At 42.8% G+C, this 20,439-nt stretch overlaps 2 protein-coding genes across 5 annotated transcripts in view; one reads left to right on the forward strand and one right to left on the reverse strand.

Moving 5' to 3' along the window:
* The window catches only part of GFM2 (GTP dependent ribosome recycling factor mitochondrial 2), a 27,843-nt gene extending 25,768 nt beyond the window's left edge, over positions 1–2,075 (forward strand). For 3 of the 4 annotated variants that reach the window (XM_084833474.1, XM_084833476.1, XM_084833477.1), the window contains one exon: positions 824–2,051. In XM_084833474.1, the coding sequence (XP_084689600.1) occupies positions 824–952 (129 nt within the window). In that variant the 3' untranslated portion in view covers positions 953–2,051. Of the gene's footprint in view, positions 1–823 lie in introns of all 4 variants that reach the window. The other variant, XM_084833475.1, reaches the window with a different exon arrangement.
* The window catches only part of HEXB (hexosaminidase subunit beta), a 28,935-nt gene continuing 10,542 nt past the window's right edge, over positions 2,047–20,439 (reverse strand). Inside the window, exons 6-14 of the mRNA XM_084833478.1 lie at positions 19,268–19,369; positions 16,370–16,499; positions 15,091–15,271; positions 13,747–13,833; positions 11,279–11,351; positions 10,085–10,259; positions 9,421–9,511; positions 3,832–3,936; positions 2,047–2,316 (exon numbers count right to left, since the gene is read on the reverse strand). Of these exons, the coding sequence (XP_084689604.1) occupies positions 2,253–2,316; positions 3,832–3,936; positions 9,421–9,511; positions 10,085–10,259; positions 11,279–11,351; positions 13,747–13,833; positions 15,091–15,271; positions 16,370–16,499; positions 19,268–19,369 (1,008 nt within the window). The 3' untranslated portion in view covers positions 2,047–2,252. The remainder of the gene's footprint in view (positions 2,317–3,831; positions 3,937–9,420; positions 9,512–10,084; positions 10,260–11,278; positions 11,352–13,746; positions 13,834–15,090; positions 15,272–16,369; positions 16,500–19,267; positions 19,370–20,439) is intronic.

The following is a 20,439-nucleotide window of genomic DNA, read 5'->3' on the forward strand; positions in this document are numbered from 1 at the left end:
ATACAATTTTTCTAATAGGCCTCAGCAAGAGTTAAACTGTGGGCAGTATCCAACTATGTCATTCCATTAGCGCAAACGACATTGCACTAGAGGAAATAGGTTCTAAACTATGGACAAGAGAAGAATTCAGCTAAAGTTACATTTGTGCAAGTGACTTGCTCTGCATTATGGTTGTGCAACCTGTTTAACAACCAGTTGCACATAACTCTTGTGCAATCCATTGTGCGTTCCACAAGTTGTGCAAGCAAAATGGGCAAGCGCATGTACAAGGGAAAGATTCAGCAGTGTTCCACTAGAGCTATTTGTGATTATGGAAAGACACCATTGGATATTGCCCTGTAGTTTACTTTGCACGGTGTAATCTTTGCATGTAACAGTCACACAACTTTGTGGTTTATAGATACAAATGTTATTTTGCATTTATTTTCTCTCTAAACCATTCATATCTTCAAACTTCCTGTGTGGCATGTCTTCATTTGTTTTTAAAGTTAAAGGGCATTCACTGTTTTCCTGCTTAAGTTTTAAAAAGATACTTTCAAATATATTGCACTTTTTAATAGATTTGGGTCACCTCTGGTTACACTCTCTCACCCAGTGAGGCAAATTCAAAACCTCGTTTTTAACTGACTGCATGCAAAGCATGCATTCTGCCATTGCGCTAGGGTTTCTTCTTATTTTAAAAAATATTTATGGCTCTTGCAGAACACATTTTTCCTGCCTTTGAATCAGAATAGTTGCCCTTATATGGAAGTTAAAACTTGTGTCAGTTGATACAACTTATCTTGTGATGTATTACTAACCATATATTTTGGGTTTGTCCTAGGGTTATTCAACAGTTTTACGCACTTTGACGTCTGGCACTGCCACCTTTACATTGGAATTGGCAAACTACCAAGCAATGAGCGTTCATGAGCAAACTACTCTGCTTAATAAGGGGATTGGTTTGGCATAACGTCATCATGGGATGAACAAGGACTTGCTTTCTTTGAGACAAAGCAGTTCATATGTGCTGATTTGCAACAGACAAATATGTGGCTACAGCTGCCTACTATCATATGAATAACTATATATCTTGTAAACAATACTTGCCAGTTCCAGTTTTGATTTGTGATTGGAACAGATTATTCTGCTGAAGGAGTAAAATTGGAAACCTAACCAACGGCCTGCTCTGGGCTACTATACTATGTTGCATGTTGCAGGTACCTAAATATAAGAACATGCACTAGTAGTTTTCGACTTACAGTGAACATGTAGAAGGCTTTGAACAGGAGTTCTAGCGTTCTGCATATATTTAATTCCTAAATACTTCACAATGATACGTTACGTATTTTCCTTCAAATATCTAAATGAAAATTTCTGACCTGACCAAAGGAAGCCATACTTGCTGTCACAAGAATCCCTCATAAAATAAGTTGTAACCCTTGAACTGTGGTGCAGAGACTTTGCCACTAATTCGGCACCCCATTCAACCCTCACTCAAAGACCACCGAAACATTTATCATTTTTTTTATCCACCCCAGTCTTTGCTTATGCACATCCACCCCTCAGCCTGAAATACACATAATCTTCTTTACTCACAACCTGGTTCTCCCCTGTGTGGTCCTTCATTCCTCTCTGCTAACTTCTTCCATGCTGTACATTGGTTACTGCAGGGGAAGGCAACCTGGTGCTCTCCAGATATTTTGGACCACAAGAGCTTCGGCTATTGGGCGGTATAGAAATGAAATAAATAAATAGAAATAAAAAACTCCCAGAATCCCTGACAAGTGGCCCGGCTGGCTAAGGCTTACAAAAGTTGTAGTCCAAAACATCTGGAGGTTGCCTATCACTGCCTTAGAGCCTTCCTAGCCAAATCAGGAAAGTGTTGAGCTGTTTGTAACTTGTCCTACTTGGGCCACAAAATGAATGCTATTTCTACTGAAAGGTAAGTCATTGCTCTGTCTCACGGGGCTGGCACCTGTGGAGTAGTATTTTATATTTCATTCAGTAGTGAAAGAGTGTACTATCTTGCAGCTTGATTACGCAGGAATTTCAGTCACAGATTCATTAAATAAAACTATTGATTTTAATTTCTCTAAAAAACAAATCCAATAGCAATTATTTTGAAACAACTAAAAGGAAAGAATTTTCCCTAAGGATACAATTCCAGCATTTCAAAATTAAAACAGAGTGCTTTAGTGCAAATATGCAACTAGGAATGTGCAAGTTCCCTTTTCAAAAAGGCACTATGGTAGCTTCCTGTTGTAGAACTGTTACGGGTCTCTTGCTTCATAGCGGCAGTATCCGACAAATAAAGGCTCTGCTGCTATTCCACGCCTGAGAGGGAGAGAAGAGTATGATTTTACCTTTTGAAATAACTAGTAACCTGCAAACAAGTGGTAATTAGGCTTATCTGTGAAATAATATCAATAATAAACTGATTTGTGAAATAATATCCCATAGCTTTGCTCCTGGATCTCTGGTTCTGAAATAACAGGGAACGGGGCTACACAAGCCATGTGTTGTAGCTTTATTTAGCTGCAGAGGCTAAATAAAGTCTGTTTCTTCTTTACATAGTTTACTCCACCACCTGGCTAAGCTCCATTTTATGTCAATTCTGTCCAAATTTCACTGCTTAAAAAAAAGTGTGTGGGTGGTGGTGGTGGTGGTGAGAATGAAAATGTTGAGGGAGGGCAGCAGTGTTAAAGAGATATGGGTAGTAATTATTTAAAACTTTTTTTGGCAGTTCACAAATAAAAGTTTAAAACCATGAAGTACAAAAATAAAATGTGTAAAATCTTAAACAGTTAAAACAACATGATAATAAAACCAGCACCAGAAAAAATCATGTGAAGAGCTTAAAGCAGTGCAACTAAAGCCTGGAAGAATAAAAAGATCTTCAGTTGGTGCTGAAAGGACTACAGTGTAGGCACCAGGTGAGCCTCTTTGGGGAGGGCATTCCACAACCAGGGTGCCACCACTGAAAAGGCCCTCTCCTGGTCACCCACCTCGTCTCACTGGGTGGAGGCACCCAGAGAAAAGCCTCTGAAGAGTGTGTGTATCACAGTAGAGTAAGCATGTGTATGTGTCTTTTGTAAGTTCTCTTTGCTGATACTTAACTCCCTACTTAGTCCATCCAAAGCATGGGTTAAGTGACTGCTTTAATCAGAACTGAAATGAGCTTGAATAATATATGATAGCAGACCAGACAAACAGGTCAGAGACTCCCCAGCAAGTCTAAAGCCCTCAGATTATTACTCCTGAAACTCAGCTCAGCTTTAAATCAAGTCACATGGAGATTGCTGATAGGGGAGCTGATCACTTGTACCCCCTCTCATACCTGAATTTCCGCCAGTAGTTTCTTTCCACACTGGGGCTGACAGACCTGTAAGGTTGTTGTTGTTTCTTAAAGAGAGACAGCCTACTTAAACTACTTTGATAATTGACCAATTCACCAGTGTGCAGTACGATCACTACTATTATTACTGCAAATCTGACTATTTTAGGCTTCTGTACAATGCAAAAACTGAAAATATATCATGCATTTTAAAATCCACTAGGTGTTTCTTCAGGGGGAATGTTAAAACCAAGTAGTCTAACTAGCTTGATTTTTTTTTTTTTTAATTATAAGGCCAAATACATTCGGGTACTGTTTTACTGCAAGCCTGATTAGGTCCTGAATAACTCTGAGTTCTGATGCAAGAAATTTACAGAGAATCTTGATGGAAATATACTGCTATATTACAAAGTACTTAATGCAATCCTATACATGGTACTTACATGGGAGTTCAATGGGACTTACTCCCAGGTAAGGTGGTATAGGATTGCAACCTATGTTGCCCAATTTCTCACCTGAGCATGCGACAACGATGTTCAGTAAGTCTGTTATAAGCATCTGCAATATCAGTTACATTTTTATTGCTCCAGAGTCTCTCTCCAACAGCACTTGCCCGAGGCCTAGAATTACAGCAGGATGAAGACTATTTAAATCAGATTTTTTAAAAACCAATTTGTTAATTTCCCTGCAAAATAATTTGGTTTAAAGTATCTGCACTATAAACACTGTAGATCAAACACACTGAGCCTGTTTGGAGAAGCCCTACTGCAGTTGTACGGTGGGCACGAAACCACCTCCACTGTGCCGTGCTGCGGGTTCTGATGACATGCCAACCCACTCTGCAGTGCCAGTTATTATGTAAACAACAGGCGCGCATGCGGCACGTGCAGGGGGAGAAGCCACGATGGCTTCTTTTCTCCCTGTGATCATCTGAACCTGGACATGGAGTTACAACTTGCTTTTCTATGAAGCACAAAAAACCACCCAGACTTCAAACAGCATTATAAAAATGACACTTTAGCTTATGCATTGTATTCATTACTATTCTAATTATTAATATCCAAACTTTCAAGCAATCACCATGTATGTTTATTTTCCATGTGATAGAGAAACACGGTTCTTCTCAGTAAACATCAACCCTTGTCTTCTGGAAAGTTGTAAACCTTTAGTCAGTCTTCAAAAAGTGATGTGTAATATTCATGCATATGTGTAGAAATCCTAGATTTCACAACTGCTCCTTTAAGCATGTCTAAATTCTGTAGCACAAAAGGTATATGGCCACAGGTTTTGGATTACACTCCTAGGCAGTATAAAAGCTTTATTTAGTTGTCTGTGTAAGTTTTGTGTTGGCAGTCAAGCATGCTTGTCCAGAAAACCTAATTTAAAATCAGCCCCTTTTCTGGTTATGAAAGGATATGAACAGAGGTTTTAAGTGTATTTAGAAGCACACTACCCCTTCATGGATCACTACCTTGTTGTGGCGAAGGGGCTTGTGTAACTCAGTGAAGCCATAAGCTATGCCGTGCAGGGCCACCCAAGATGGACAGGTCATGGCGGAGAGTTCTGACAAAATGCGGTCCACTGGAGAAGGAAATGGCAACCCACTCCAGTATTCTTGCCAAGAAAACCCCATGGAACGTATCACAAGGCTAAAAGATATGACGCCGGAAGATGAACCCCTCAGGTGGGAAGGTGTCCAATATACTACTGAGGAAGAGCACAGGGTATTTCCAAGTAGCGCCAGAAAGAGTGAAGCGGCTGGGCCAATGCTGAAAGGACACTCAGCTGTGGATGTGTCTGGTGGTGAAAAGGAAGTCCGATGCTGTAAAGAACAATATTGTTTAGGAACCTGGAATGTAAGATCAATTAATCAAGGTAAGCTGGAGGTGGTCAGACATGAGATGGCAAGATTGAACATCAACATCTTGGGAATCAGCGAACTCAAATGGACAAGCATGGGCGAATTTGAACTATGACTATGAACATTATTTGAATATTTGAACAGACTATGAAGCACATGGTCTTCGATGTCTATATACTAATGCCCAGAGTATGGGAAACAAACAGAATGAACTTGAACTCTTAATACAGGAGGGAAATTATGACTTGATAGGTATAACTGGGACTTGGTGGGATGACTCTCATGACTGGAATACAGCAATTGAAGGATATAACTTGTCCAAAAAGAACAGGAGGAACAGAAAGGGAGGTGGGGTTGCACTGAATGTGAAAAATACATATCTCTGCACAGAAATATAGGAGGATGAGCTTGGTAGCCCCATCGAGAGCATCTGGATCAAAATAAATGGAGCAAAGAATAAAAAGAACCTGGTGGTCGGAGTCTACTACCGGCCACCCAACCAAGGAGAAGATCAGGATGAAACTTTTGAAAAGCAAATAGCCAATGTTTTAAGGAAGCATGATGTAGTAGTAATGGGGGACTTCACTTTCCCCGATATTTGTTGGGAGACAAATTCTGCAAAACATGGTCCCTCCAGGAAATTCCTGACTTGTGTGGCGGATAACTTCCTCTTACAGAAAGTAGAGGAAGGAACTAGAGGATCGGCTATCCTTGACTTGACCCTAACCAACAGAGATGACTTAGTAGATAAAGTAGCAGTTACGTCCTGACTGTTAGAGCAATACGGTAATGGAACCAATGACCTAGGGAGGTGGTGGGCTCTCCCACACTGGAGGCATTCAAGACAAGGCTGGACAGCGAACTGTCAGGGATGCTCTGACTTGGATTCCTGCATTGAGCAGGGGGTTAGACTCGATGGCCTTGTAGGCCCCTTCCAACTCTACTATTCTATGATTCTATGAATTTAATTCAGGTGACCATTATATCTACTATTGTTGACAAGAATCCCTTAGAAGAAATGGAGTAGCACTCATAGTCAACAAAAGGGTGGGAAAAGCAGTACTGGGGTACAATCTCAAAAACGATAGAATGATCTCAGTATGAATCCAAGGCAAACCATTCAACATCACAGTAATTCAAGTCTATGCCCAAACCACTGATGCCGAAGATGCTGAGGTTGATCAGTTCTATGAAGACCTACAACACCTTCTAGAACGAACACCAAAAAAAGATGTCCTCTTCATCATAGGGGATTGGAATGCTAAAGTAGGAAGTCAAGAAATCACTGGGATAACAGGCAAGCATGGCCTTAGTGTACAAAATGAAGCAGGACAAAGGCTAATTGAGTTTTGCCAAGAGAACACGCTGATCATAGCAAACACTCTTTTCCAACAACACAAGAGGCTACTCTACACATGGACATCACCAGATGGTCAACATCGAAATCAGACTGATTATGTCCTTTGCAGCCAAAGATGGAGAAGCTCTATACAGTCAGTAAAAGCAAGACCTGGAGCTGACTGTGGCTCAGATCATGAGCTGCTTCTTGCAAAATTTCAGCTTAAACTGAAGAACGTAGGGAAAACCACTAAACCATTCAGGTATGACCTAAATCATATCCCTTATGAATATACAGTGGAGGTGAGGAAAGAAGGGAAGCGAAAAGCAAGGGAGAAAGGGGAAGATATAGCCAACTGAATGCAGAGTTCCAGAGAATAGCAAGGGGAGACAAGAAGGCCTTCTTAAATGAACAATGTAAAGAAATTGAGGAAAACAATAGAATGGGAAAGACTAGAGATCTCTTCAAGAAAATCGGAGATCTCAAGGGAGCGTTTTGTGCAAAGACGGGCATGATAAAGGACAAAGAAGGCAGAGACCTAACAGAAGCAGATGAGATTAAGAAGAGGTGGACAGAATACACAGAAGAACTATACAGGAAAGATCTGAATGTCCCTGATAGCCATGATAGTGCGGTCACTGAACTTGAGCCGGACATCCTCGAGAGTGAAGTCAAGTGGGCCTTACGAAGCGTTACTAACAACAAAGCTAGCGGAGATGACAGTATTCCAGCTGAGCTATTTAAGATCCTAAAAGATGATGCTGTTGAAGTGCTGCACTCAACAGCGGCCACAAGACTGGAAAAGGTCAGTTTACATTCCAATTCCAAAGAAGGACAATGCCAAAGAGTGTTCAAACTACTGTACAATTGCACTCCTTTCACATGCCAGCAAGGTTATACTCAAAATCCTACAAGCTAGGCTTCAGCAGCATGTGAACCAAGAACTACTGGAAGTACAAGCTGGGTTTCGAAGAGGCAGAGGAACTAGAGATCAAATCGCCAACATTCGCCGGATCATGGAGAAAGCAAGAGAATTCCAGAAAAACATCTATTTCTGCTTCATTGACTACGCTAAAGCCTTTGATTGTGTGGATCACAACAAACTGTGGCAAATTCTGAAAGAGATGGGAGTACCAGACCACCTTACCTGTCTCCTGAGAAACCTGTACGAGGGCCAAGAAGCAACAGTAAGAACCTGACATGGAACAACCGATTGGTTCAAAATTGGGAAAGGAGTACGACAAGGCTGCATAATGTCACCCTGCTTATTTATTTATTTATATTTATTTATTAAATTTATTAATTGCCCATCTGGCTGGTCACCCAGCCACTCTGGGTGATGTATAGCATATAATAAAACAGTTTAAAACAATAAAATTCTACAATAAAAACATTTTCTAAAATACCCTAACCCACCCCAAATACCTGCCTGAACAACCACGTTTTTAATGCATGGCGGAAACTCATTATATTTAATTTATATGCAGAGTAGTTCATGAGAAACGCCGGGTTGGATGAATCACAGGTCGGAATTAAGACTGCCGTGAGAATTAGCAACAACCTCAGATACGCAGACAATACCACCCTAATGGCAGAAAGCGAAGAGGATCTAAACAGCCTCTTGTTGAGGGTAAAAGTGGAGAGTGCAAAAGCTGGTTTGAAACTCAACATTAAAAAAACGAAGATCATGGCATCTGGCCCCATCACTTCCTGGCATATAGAAGGGGAAGAAATGGAAGCAGTGACAGGTTTTACTTTCTTGGGCTCCAAGATCACTGCAGACGGTGACTGTAGCCATGAAATTAAAAGACGCTTGCTCCTTGGGAGGAAAGCTATGGCAAACCTAGACAGCATAGTAAGAAGCAGAGACATCACCTTGCCGACAAAGGTCCGTACAATCAAAGCTATGGTTTTCCCAGTAGTAATGTATGGCTGTGAGAGCTGGACTATAAGGAAGGCTGAGCGCTGAAGAATTGATGCTTTCGAACTGTGGTGCTGGAGAAGACTGTTACGAGTCCCCTGGACTGCAAGGAGGTCAAATCAGTCAATCATAAAGGAAATCAACCCTGAGTGCCCATTGGAAGGACAGATACTGAAGCTGAAGCTCAAATATTTTGGCCACCTAATGCGAAGAGAAAACTCCCTGGAAAAGACCCTGATGCAGGGAAAGACTGAAGGCAAAAGGAGAAGGGGACGGCAGAGGATGAGATGGCTAGATAGCATCACCGATGCAATGAATATGGACTTGAGCACGCTCCGGGAGAGAGCGCAGGACAGGAAGGCCTGGCATGCTATGGTCCATGGGGTCACAAAGAGTCAGAGACGACTGAACAACAACAAGAAGCACACTTATGATATGAGAGTACTACCTATCCCATAGGGCAAAGCAGTAATGCCTGGAACTCATTGAACAGGACCATTTCAATACTGGAGGCCCGAGGCCAGTTAGATGTGGCTGTGGTTCAGTTCTTTTCCCCCTCAATCCTCTTACTTTAAGCGCATTAGTGCTCCTTTCTTTGCAGGTAGCTTGGTGTAAGTACACCTCCACCTCTTGCAAATAGCTCATACTGGTCTGAATTACGAGGTTTGGGCTGTGGGGCAGGAGTAGATGATATAGATGATATAATCTGACTACATCATTTGACCTCTAGTATTTGAGTGTCATGCAGTTGCCATTAGGACTATCCCAGTCAAGGTTGTACCTCCCAGTCATGAAAGCTCTTTTCAGGACTTTCAGATAGGATGAATAAATAAGGAGGGGAAGAAGAGACCTCTAGAAACTATAGTTTTATGACTTTGGTGTACGTTTTTGTGTGTGTCAAGGCCAGACATCAACATCAATAAGATTATATCAGGACCATTAACATTTGTGATGAAAAAAATCAGGTAAGTGATGAACTTCACCAGAGTCTTGGGGTGAGGTTAGCTGCATCCACATATTCTCCCCAGAGGCAAGCTTCTCCACCAAGCACCAGCTCTTTCTGTGATTTGCATCCTGTGTTTAAGGAAAAGAAAAAGCATTTGCTCATTTCATACTCTAAATATAGGCGCAGTTTAATACAAATACAAATATTCTGCTTCAGATACAAAAAGCTCTCAGGCTTGTGGGAGAACTCATTAATGTGAATGACTATCACATATCCATCCTTAAATGTCGTGACTATTAAAAAAAAATATACAGCTCGTCTATTAAAAAAAAATACAGCTAGAGTTGCAATCTAGCATCTATAATCATTACTGTGCTTAAACTACAAAGCATCAAAACAAAACCACCAGATGACCAAACTCCATATATCGCTCAGTATCTTAGCTCTATTAGAATGACAAAACTAATATCCTTTCTGCAAGAAGAGAAATTAAACTGGTTTTGGCTAATTCAGACAGATTAGCATGCCATTTCCACTGACAAACTGGAGAGTTAATTTGTGTGAAAGGGGACTCTGGATGAGTGACCATGAACATGAATCAATTCATGCAACTCTCTCATTGGAACCAGTGTGGCTTAAATATGTCTAACTTTAACTGGATCAAGCCCATAGAAAAAGACAACTGCAAGGATTTAACAAACCGAGGAAGTTTAGTGGTTCGACAGTGTAGTATTTCTGCCAGTCCTGGCCATAACTAATGTAGTCTAGGTACCAAGGTGCTGCCAGGATTGCATGGTGCCCTTCTTTTGTTACTTTTCTTAATTTTTCTTTGTACATGTTTCCCATCCATACTTCAACTACTGTGTCTGGCTGTAGCTGAAAAGATTGAAACACATGGGGTTTAGATAGTATGCAGACAATCCAGCCTAGCATAGGCATTCCACCACTGAAAAGGCCCTCTTCTTAGTAGCCACCCGCTTCACCTCATTTGGTGAATTCACCTCATTCACCTCCACCTAGAGGAGGGCCTCTGAAGATGATCTTAGGGTCCGGGCAGGTATATATGGGAGGAGGCAATCCCTCAGGTAACCTGGCCCCAAGCCGTTTAGGGCTTTAAAAGTTAATACCAACACTTTGAATTAGGCCTAGAAATGGACTGGAAACTAGTGCAGATGGATAAGTACTAGCATAATGATCACATTGGCCAGTCCTTATTAACAGTCTTCCTGTCCTATTGTGGACCAGCTAAAGTTTCCAGACTATTTTCAGAGGCAGCCGCATGTATAACACATTGCGCACTTCTCCTGCCACCCAGATATCGCCTCAAACCAGATGGAAATCTACGCCAGCCCTGGAGCTGGTGTAGATTAATTTATTTTCATTGGCTTCAATAGGAAGGAATGGTAATAGGAAGGCAAAACCCAAGCAGGGAAGGGTGGAAAACAAAAACACTGCTCTTCCCTCACTTGCATCCTGCCAGCATGATCCTGGCAGGGTGTTGGATATCTCGGAGCTCTCAGATATCAGGGAAAGAATTTCCCTGTTAGATGAACAAGACTTATCCAATGTAGTTTCAGAAATAAGAAGACCTCTAAAAAGAGAGAGAATGTGTGTCCAGAAGACTTCTGTAGAGCAAGAGTGTTTGTTCCTTTCCCATGTCATACTATGTACTTTTGAAAAACACAGAACAGTCACATTACAAGTCAGATTCTGTGGAAGACATACAGTTGCTTCTTATACTGTCTTGAGAAAAGCTATCCCTAGATTAAGGCTTTCCGAAAATGTGTGGTTTTACCATGCTGATAGCTCTACAGAAGTCTTCAGGACTTCTCTTGCACATGAAAATTGCACTCACAGCTAACACAGAATAGATCAGATCATATCTCAGGCCTTACCACCACGCCATTATCAAAGACTTCCTGCCAAACTATGGCTTTCTTGTGAAAAGAAGACACCATGTTCAATATTCTAGGACAAAGAGATTGGAAAAATGTGTTACACTTGTTTCTTTACTTATTACATTTATACGCTGCATTTCAGCCAAGACTGGCTCCAAAAGCAGCTTTCTATAATTAAACGTTTCTATAATTAAATAATAAAATATAGTAGGAGATACATGGATGGGTGTCTGGCTGTCTCTTCCAGCCCCCGGCAGCTGATCATATTGTCAAAGCTCTTTCCTGCAGAGGGAGGGTGCTGAAAGCACAGCCCAGGGATCAAGGGCTGGCTGATGTTTAAGATGCAAACCCACAATCAATGGCATGGCTGCCACTCATGATGCTGTAGATTCTCTTCAGTACCAGAGGCAGTAGGCCTCTCAATACTAGGTGCTGGGAAACATGGGTGGGAGGGTGCTGTTATGCTCATGTCCTGCTTGTGGGCTTCCCACTGGGGCTTCTGATTGGCCACTGTAGGAACAGAAAGCTGGACTAGAGAGGCTTTCGGTCTGATCCAGCAGGGCTCTTATGTTCCTGCATCCAAGCTCACAACTCCAGCAACTGCGACATGTCATCCCTATAAAGTGGTTTTTCCCAAATACTCAAAAGCACTTCAAATGCATTTGTGCAGTAGTCCTGAAAGGCAGGCCAATATTATCTCCATATTACCAATGGAGAACTGAATGAAAGTAAAGTTCCTGAGAAAACTGCCCCCTCTCACAGCCTCCAGTCAAATCCCCCTTCCTGCATACCTTTCTCTAGTGCTTCTGTCTCACTTATATGTGCTTGTCAGATATCTTGTGGAAACAAAGATCATGGGTAAAAATATTTATTGATTTGTCTAACTTAATTTTTGTTTCAGAGTTTGGATACAAGCCGAGGGAGTTCAGACGCGGATTTCAATGAGCTCAAGTGTGCCACATTCAGTGTTGGATTTTGGCCTTCAGGTTTCATTTGTGCTGAATTCAAACAGAATGAGTTCCTGGGCAGTATCCAGTAGTGACTGACCACTGATTATTGTTGCACATAAGGGAGCTTCGCCAATCTGCCCCCTTCTAGAAATGAGTGTTTCCGATCATTTCGGGGCCTGCCAAGGGAAGGGCTAAATTGCAATTGTGTTGGCAGTAAGGGCTGCTTGTGCAAGATTTGCGGGGCTGGCCATGTGTGGACCAAAAGGGGTGGCGGGCCCTATGTGTGGACAGGCAGGATTGGATACTGCCCCTGCATGACACTGAGAAGGTGTGAACATCATGCTTGTAAAGTTTTAAATCACATGTTCCCTTAACCTACAAGAATTTCCTGCTGGCAGTAGTATAGCGGTGATTTTGGAGGATAAGGCAGCAAGTAGGAGAAACAGCAAGAATACAGTGGGCTGGCTCGCTCGTCACGATAAGCCACGCTGAGAAAAAGCCACCATGGTTAATCGATCTCTAACCCACGATGGTGCCGCCGGATGATCAGCTTCTCCAAGGCTTGTTTCGATGTATTCCTCCCGCCTGCTCCCTGCACATATCCCAGGGGCCTTTGCGGCACAACTCCTCTATACTCTTGCTGTGATGAGATTCACGCCCCACACACTTCTTGCCTGGCGAAGCGCTTGTGTTGACATGCGTATGCTGTATCTTCAGAGTGGAGGGGGGGAGGGGCTTACCTTACTTCGGGGGATGAGGTGGCTGAGAGGTTTTATTTACTTTCTTTCTCGAACACTTAAAAAAAAAAGCCTCTTTGGCTGCTCCTCGCCGCCTGTTCCTCTTTCCAGCACAGCTGTGTGTGTAGGTGTGACTGACTTACCTCTAGATAAGTGTGTGCTCCCCCCACCCAATTCAAGGCCATGGTGATTTGGGTGGATTTATTTTCCCTGCTGTTTTCATGCCAAAATTCTGCCCCTCCCCCAATGAGGAATGGTTAAAAAAAATGAGATGTTTTTCTTTTTTTAACCATTCCCCATTGGGGCGGGGGGATTTCAGCATGAAAACAGGAGGGTGGAAAGCTTAAATCCCACCTCCCAAATCACCCTGGTCCCAAATTGGGGGTATGTGTGCTTATTCAGAGGTAACTTAATCACATATACGTCCATAGCTGTGCTAACTTGGCTCACAAGAGGATAAAGCTGGTTGCTGTCAAATGAAGCACTGAGCCAGAGGGCACCTTGAGGAGCAGTCAGGTTTTTTTGCTGCTCTTGCTGAGCACCTCTGTAGCCCTATCCAACAAGCCATGCAGAACCCATTCTGTTGGGTTCAGGCATCATGACAAGCCACCCTGAAAACAAACCACCCTGAACAACCGAACAACAAACCATGGGTTCTCAGGGTGGCTTGTTTGTGGAAAAAAAAGCCACCCTGCAGAAACCGCCCTGGGTTCAGACATTGTTGTGTTGTGTGGACCAGGTCTGTAAGTGGTCTTACTTGAAACAGAAAGAAACTCACTTCTCAATATAAAATGATTCCAGTTTGGAATAGATAAACCAAATCCCTTGCTTCTTCATGAACTCTGTCACATTAGGGTTGGACTTCCTGTAAAGGAAAAGAGAAACACAAGTATGTTTCTTGCAATAGTCATGCTAGAGAAGTATGCTACAGCATGCTAGAGAAGAACTAATGGGCTGGCTGGCTGGGGAATGCTAGACGTAGGATTTTCTCTGTCTAAACATATATAGGATTGCGCCCTAAAGACCTGTTCTCAGACCAACATATGTCATGCCTTCCCCTGATGCCATGGTCTCAGAGGAGGAATCTGATTCAGAGAAGGCAGAATCTGATTTAGGGCCTAGACAAGGTATGGAGGGTGCTGGGAATTTGCCTGGTTTCACAGTAGATTGTGGCCAGGGGGAGGCAGCTACTCCTTGGCCCTTACAGTCAGAGCTAGCGTGGGAAGAAGCACCTGAGTGACCCCAGCTTCAGGAACATTGTTCAATAAGAGGCCAGGAGGCAGACTCGGCTGAGAAAGGGCCATGTCCAAGGCTGTCTCCCAGGCAAAGCTGGCAGCTGAAAAAGCGAGAAGAAAAACAACCAGCTAGGTGGTTAATCCAACCCTTGGATTAACAAGTGAGGGACTCTAGTCACCCTGCCCCACATAAAAGCTGGCACACAGGCAAAACAGGCTTGGAGGTACAATGTTGCTGATCCTGGACACTCTCTTGCTTGGACTACTCTTGAACCCTGAACTATTGCATGCCTTGAATCCTGTGCCTTGGGATTCGATAAACTTGTCTTCGATTAATCTTGCTGGACTTTAAGACCCTGTTTCTGGCTCCTGGTTGGATTATCTGAGTTTATTTGAACTTGGGGTCACGAAGGACTCTGATCTGTGCACTCTGATGAGATGCTTGTATTTGTGTCCTGCTGTAATAAAGGAGTTTACTGTTCCTTTAATATGTGTTTGGTTGCTGATGTTGCAAGGGAGCCAAGCCAGACAACATATATCTTGTGCTGTTATGTTCATCCCCAGGTTTTTCCAAGTGATCTCAGTCCCAACTCAGTAAAATCAGAGAAACTGCAAGGATCCAAAGCACCACGCTCAGTCCAGCATGCAAGCAGAGCTTCTGAGCCCCCTCGCTTGTTTGAAAGCAACCTCCTATTGTGTTATGACAAACCACAACCACAAACTCAGGGGAACATGGCCTCTGACATAATGCAAGGGGCTAAGGTCAGGAAAAAGAAAAGCTAGGGTACATATGAATCCTGGCCTATATAATTATCATTTTGTCACATTTTCCAGCTAGACATATCTCAGTCATGTGAGCAATGTAGACTTTCAATGTCACAACGTACCAACAAGTGAAGTCCACCTCATCTCCTCCTAAATGGATGTAGTCATCAGGAAACACTGTGCTAATTTCTTTGAATAACTGAGCCATGAAATCGTAAGTTGTATTCAAAATGGGGTTTACAGGTCCATAAGTGCCACTTGGATGTTTTCCATTGTAGCATGGTGTGAGGATGTCTTTTTGCCCTTAAATAAAACACACAAATAAACACACAAAATGTTATTTTATGCCCTACAAAGTTGCATTTGCTATGTTTGCTTTAAAAACAATTCCAAGAACTTAAATACATTTTTTTCAATACGGTCAAGAACACAAAACAATGTTTTTCAAGCTCTTTTAAAGTTGTAATTTACAGAATGAATACAATTACGGCAGAAGATCAGACCTGGAAAATTGTGTCTCACGTGAAGTTTGCATTTACTTGATGCTATTAGTCATTTTATTCCAGGGATCAGCTATTTCTGTTCTGTATTCAAGGCTACTGAAGACTTGTTTCCATTTCCTGGAGCCTCCTAAACCTTATTCACTGGCATTAGCAGAAATGCTGTCTCTGCTAGGAAGAGAGGAGGCTGCCTTATACCAAGTCACTCTACTGGTCCAGCCAGCTCAATATTGTTTACACTGACCAGCAGCAGTTTGCAAGCTTTCAGACAGAAAAGCAACAATGCTGTTTTAGGACACAGTCCTATGCACGTTTAGACCGAAAAAGTCCTACAACTCCCAGCACTCCCAAGCCAGCATAGCTGGCTGGGAAATGCTGGGAGTTGTAGGGTTTTTTTCTGTCTAAACGTGCATAGGATTGTGCCCTTACCAGTTGACAGAGTTTATTATCAGTATGAAGCAAACAGAAAAAAGAAGTGATCAGTAACAGAGTACAAAAACAGATTGGTTGCAACAACCACCTTAAGCTCAACCCATTTCAAGGTGACATTTGGCTCTTCATCAGGAGATATCTAAAGGCCAAACCAAAGAAACCCACTTCTGTTAATTCAGCCTTCCCCAACCTGGCATCGTCCAGAAGTGCTGGGTTACCTCCCATCATCCTCAGGCAGCATAGCCAATGGCCAACACATCTGGAAGGCACCAGGTAGGGGAAGGCTGAGTTAAATTATATGTAATCTGGTGAGAACTGTGAACTGCTTTGGATTTAAATTATTTTTCATAATAAAGAAACATACTTTTTCATAACGCACTCAACTACTAATCTTTATATTCCTTTTCTGTAAAGCTCCATATTGGTTAATTTCAGTATTAATTGCCTTTCAGAATAACACATATCTTACCTTTTCCCCAAGACCTTGTATGTCCTGGAGTATCAAACTCTGGGATGACTCTAATCCCTCGTAACCGAGCATATTCTAACACAAGACAGACATCGGTGGGGGTGTAAATGTGATCGTATGAATAGGCCCCCTGTGAAAATGTCCACATGTACACGTTCATTTATAACATGCCACAAGGATGTCAGTAATTTTGAGTAGCAGATTATACTTGACTGCAGAGACATGTTACAGCCCTCAAGGAGTGGGATATTATTTATTTAGGGCACAATCCTATGCATGTTCAGACAGAAAAAAGTCCTTCCAGCATTCCTGGGAGCGGAAATATTTTTTTCTGTCTAAATAGGCATAGGATTGCACCCACAATCAATTTATAGACCACTTATCATACTTGAAAAAAATACCTCAAAGCAGTTTACCATAGAAAAACCCCAAACAGACATTACAATATAAAACATCATGCTAATATATACAAATCCTTATCAGTTAAAACCAGAAAACTCAAAAGACAACAATAACGCAACTGGACAGCACAATGGCCCAGTTCACACACGACGGCAACCCATGGCTTGTCAGTGTTATGTACAAATAAGACCACTGCCTCCTGCCTGCCTGCTGCTTTCGCTTTGCACTGCAGCCGGTATGGCAAACAACCCAGGAATGCCCTGGGTTGTTTGGCATGATGTATGAACATGGCGCTTTGGATTGTTGATGGAGAAACAACGCAGAGTTGACGTTTCTCTATCTGAGCAACCCAACAACAAACCGTGGTTTAAATCTCTTGGTTGTTTCTCCCTCAACAGCCCAGAGTGCCAGGTTCAGACACTGCAGCAAATAGCCCAGTGCTGTTTACTAAACTGGATGCAAAGCAGATGCTGTGAGAAGGTGGGATGCGGCATGATCACTCACTTGTGGCCCCAACCAACCATGAGTTAATTAATTGATTAAACAAATTAAATCCATGTTAATTAATTAATGGGTTAGGATGCAATCCTATAGAGACAGATGTCAGCCTCCAAACTTGGAGGCTCACGCCTACCAAATGCAGGATAAAGCACGGAGGGGTTCCTCTCCTCCATGCTCCAGCTGCCCTGTATCTGTGGCCAGGTGCACGTTTTTGTGTGTCTAGCTGTGGCTTCAGGGAGGGGGAAGGAAGGGGCCTGAAGACCCAATAGGAACCTGTCTCAAGTGGCTTCTGTGGTCTCCTCCCCTCCCCTGGGACCACCCCCTTTTCGCCCTCTCCATCCTCCATTTATGAGTGCAGAGACAGCGGCAGCGTGGAAAGAACTGTGCCAGCTATGAGGGGGCGGAGAGCATGGTTTCTGGAATGACCTTTGTTTCCAGAAACTGAAAAATCCTATAGCCGTCTAGACAGTGTCTAGCGGCCATAGGATTGATCTCTTAATTAATTAACCAATGGCTGGTTGTTACGTGTCAGTCAGCGAAGGCGTGGGTGAAGAGACAGAGCTTTAACAGGCACTTAAAACATACCACCCCAATAGTCCAAGTATTCATTATTTCTTGAGCAATTTCAGTGCACAAAGCTCTTTAGGAATTTTGTTGACCATCAGTCTGCATTATGAAGTAATTTTGGCTGAGAGAGATTGACCTGCCCAAAGTCATGTCTCCAAGGAGATTTAAATCTCCAGCAGAAACTAATTCCACCCAATTCCACCCTTCCCCAAACTGGCATCCTCCAGATGTTTTGAACTACAATTCCCATAATCCCATACCATTAACCATGCCGAGTGGGGCTAATAGGAGTTGTAGTCCAAAACATCAAGAGGGCACTATGTTGGGGAAGGCTGCCCTGTTCATTACCCTTGTGGGCTGATGGCTGCCAACTGGTTTCATGGGTGAGAAATTGCGCAAGACTGAAGTATGCCTGTACTATTGTTTCAAGGCCAGAAAAAAAGAACGATATTGTGCAAAGGCCTGAACTATAAATAGTCAAAGATTAAAGCCCACATTAGTCTATTGCAGGGGTTGGAAACTTCCGCCCCTCCAGATGTTTTGAGCTACAACTCCGGTCAGCCTTATGTTGGCTAGGGCTGATGGAAGTTTTAGGCCAAAGCATCTGGAGGGCCATAAGTTGCCCACCCCCAGTCTACTATATAAAGCTGATTGGAAAAAGCAAGACAAAAGTGAAAACAAATAGGTGATTGCTATTGGCATTATTTAAGCTGAACTGTTGACCAATGTGGGAAGCAGGATGCTGGATTAGGGATACGTTTAGTTTGATCTAGGAGAGCTCGTCTTATGTTCTTAACTTTAAAAGGGGGGAGCAGGTTACAGGGGAAACATCAAGGCATCTGAACAATCCAAAATGTCTAAGAACAGTTTTTGTACCTTAACTCACTAGATATGTTTTCATACCCATGCAACCTGTAATCAATTAAAGCGTTTCTATAATCTTCAGTTTTCTCCAGGAAGCCAAAAGAGATAGCGATGATGATGATGATGATGGGGAGGAGGAGCAATGGCAGCTGGTGACAATGGTGGCGAGACAGCAGACTTACGGAGGGAGGGGGCCAAAGGCCCCTCAAAACCTGGAGCCGGCACTGGCTGCAATAGTGCTGATCTACGAGCAGGGGAAGCACTTTGACTGCACTCAGCGCTCCATCCATCCCTGCCACTGATCAATGACTCTCTGTTGTTTTTGCGGCAACAAATGCAGATAGCTACTCCTTTGAAACCTGCAACAATGCCATTCCAAGAGAGATGGGGAGTACAGAATAAACTGTTTAAATTGAAAACTTTGGCTCATTATGCCTTCGAAATAACAGCTTATGCAATATCCTTTTTTGAAGTTTATGTTTCCCAAAAGGTTGGTTGTTTCTTTTATTATTTTATCGTAATGCAGGGAATTATCAGAAGAGGTTCCACATGACATGTACTTACCTGGGTGCTCAGTTCAGGAAAAGTAACACTCTGATAAGGAAAGGAAGGATCATCTACAATATGCCAATGCAGGACATTGAACTTGTTAAAAGCCATGGCGTCCTATGACACGGGAGGCAAGATGGTAGTTCAGTTAGGCACTCTGCATTCCTCAGAAAGTTTTTAAAGAGGGATTCTAATCCACCGCTTAGTGAAGTCTGATTTCAGCAGCCACGTTCTGCAGTACTTTGAGTTGCAAAGCAACCTCACCACTGCTTCTTCAACCCCTACAATCTTCCTGATCCTGACAGACCTTAGTGAAACAAAGCCTGACACCCAATCCTAAATACATTTACATGAAATTTACTTTTAAGCAAGTCCCCTCAGGATGCTCTTATCCCTCATATCATCCGCTGTTCCATTTCTATAAGCAGCCAATGAACCTGGTTGTGAAGGCCTGGGAGTAATACAGTTGCCAAAGCAACCACTATTGGTCCTTTCCAGAGGTTGTGACTTATCTGAGGGGGCAGTGCACACCACTGACTAACTATGGCTTTCTTCTCACAGAGCTTTTATCCTGCGATTGAAATTGCTCCTTCACGGAAGATTGTGGGCTCTTTCCACGACGCTGTAAACCTCCAAGGCGTCTCCTACACTGAATGTCCTTTGTTCCGTTTTTAAATAGATCGCAGCTTATGAGCTATCAAATTACCCGCTGTGTTCTGCTTGAGTTCCTTCCGTGAAAAGAGGAAAAGTGGCAAGAGGAGGACAGAGTTCAATGAAAGATAATGGAAGACTCAGAAATGGGGAGAAGGAGGGGGAAAAGGGAGAGGGAAAAGGAAGCAGGTGAAAAAGGGAGTCGTGATCCTGCACTTAAAATGGAAGCAGAAAGCCCCTTTTTAAATGCAGCATTTTAGGGTGTTGTAGTGATGCCCTATGCAAGATGTCTGGCCAATGAGCACTTCCACTGCAAGAGAGAGCTGCAGATGCATCATGCTCTGGATGACAACCATTCCTGCATATTGTAGGACAGGGCTGGGGAACCTCAGGTCTGGGGGCCAAATCTAGCCCTCCTGGGTTCCTCAAATGGCCACATTCCCTTTCCTTGGCCCCACCTCCTTTCCTCCAGCCACTGATCATTTGGTGGTTCCCTGGCTTTTGTGCAGTTTTTTGCCCATTCTAAAAGGTTGAAA

This window comes from Heloderma suspectum, chromosome 2 (assembly GCF_057233095.1).
Source record: "Heloderma suspectum isolate Gila_16-S chromosome 2, 16-S_ref, whole genome shotgun sequence".
NCBI lineage: Eukaryota > Metazoa > Chordata > Lepidosauria > Squamata > Helodermatidae > Heloderma > Heloderma suspectum.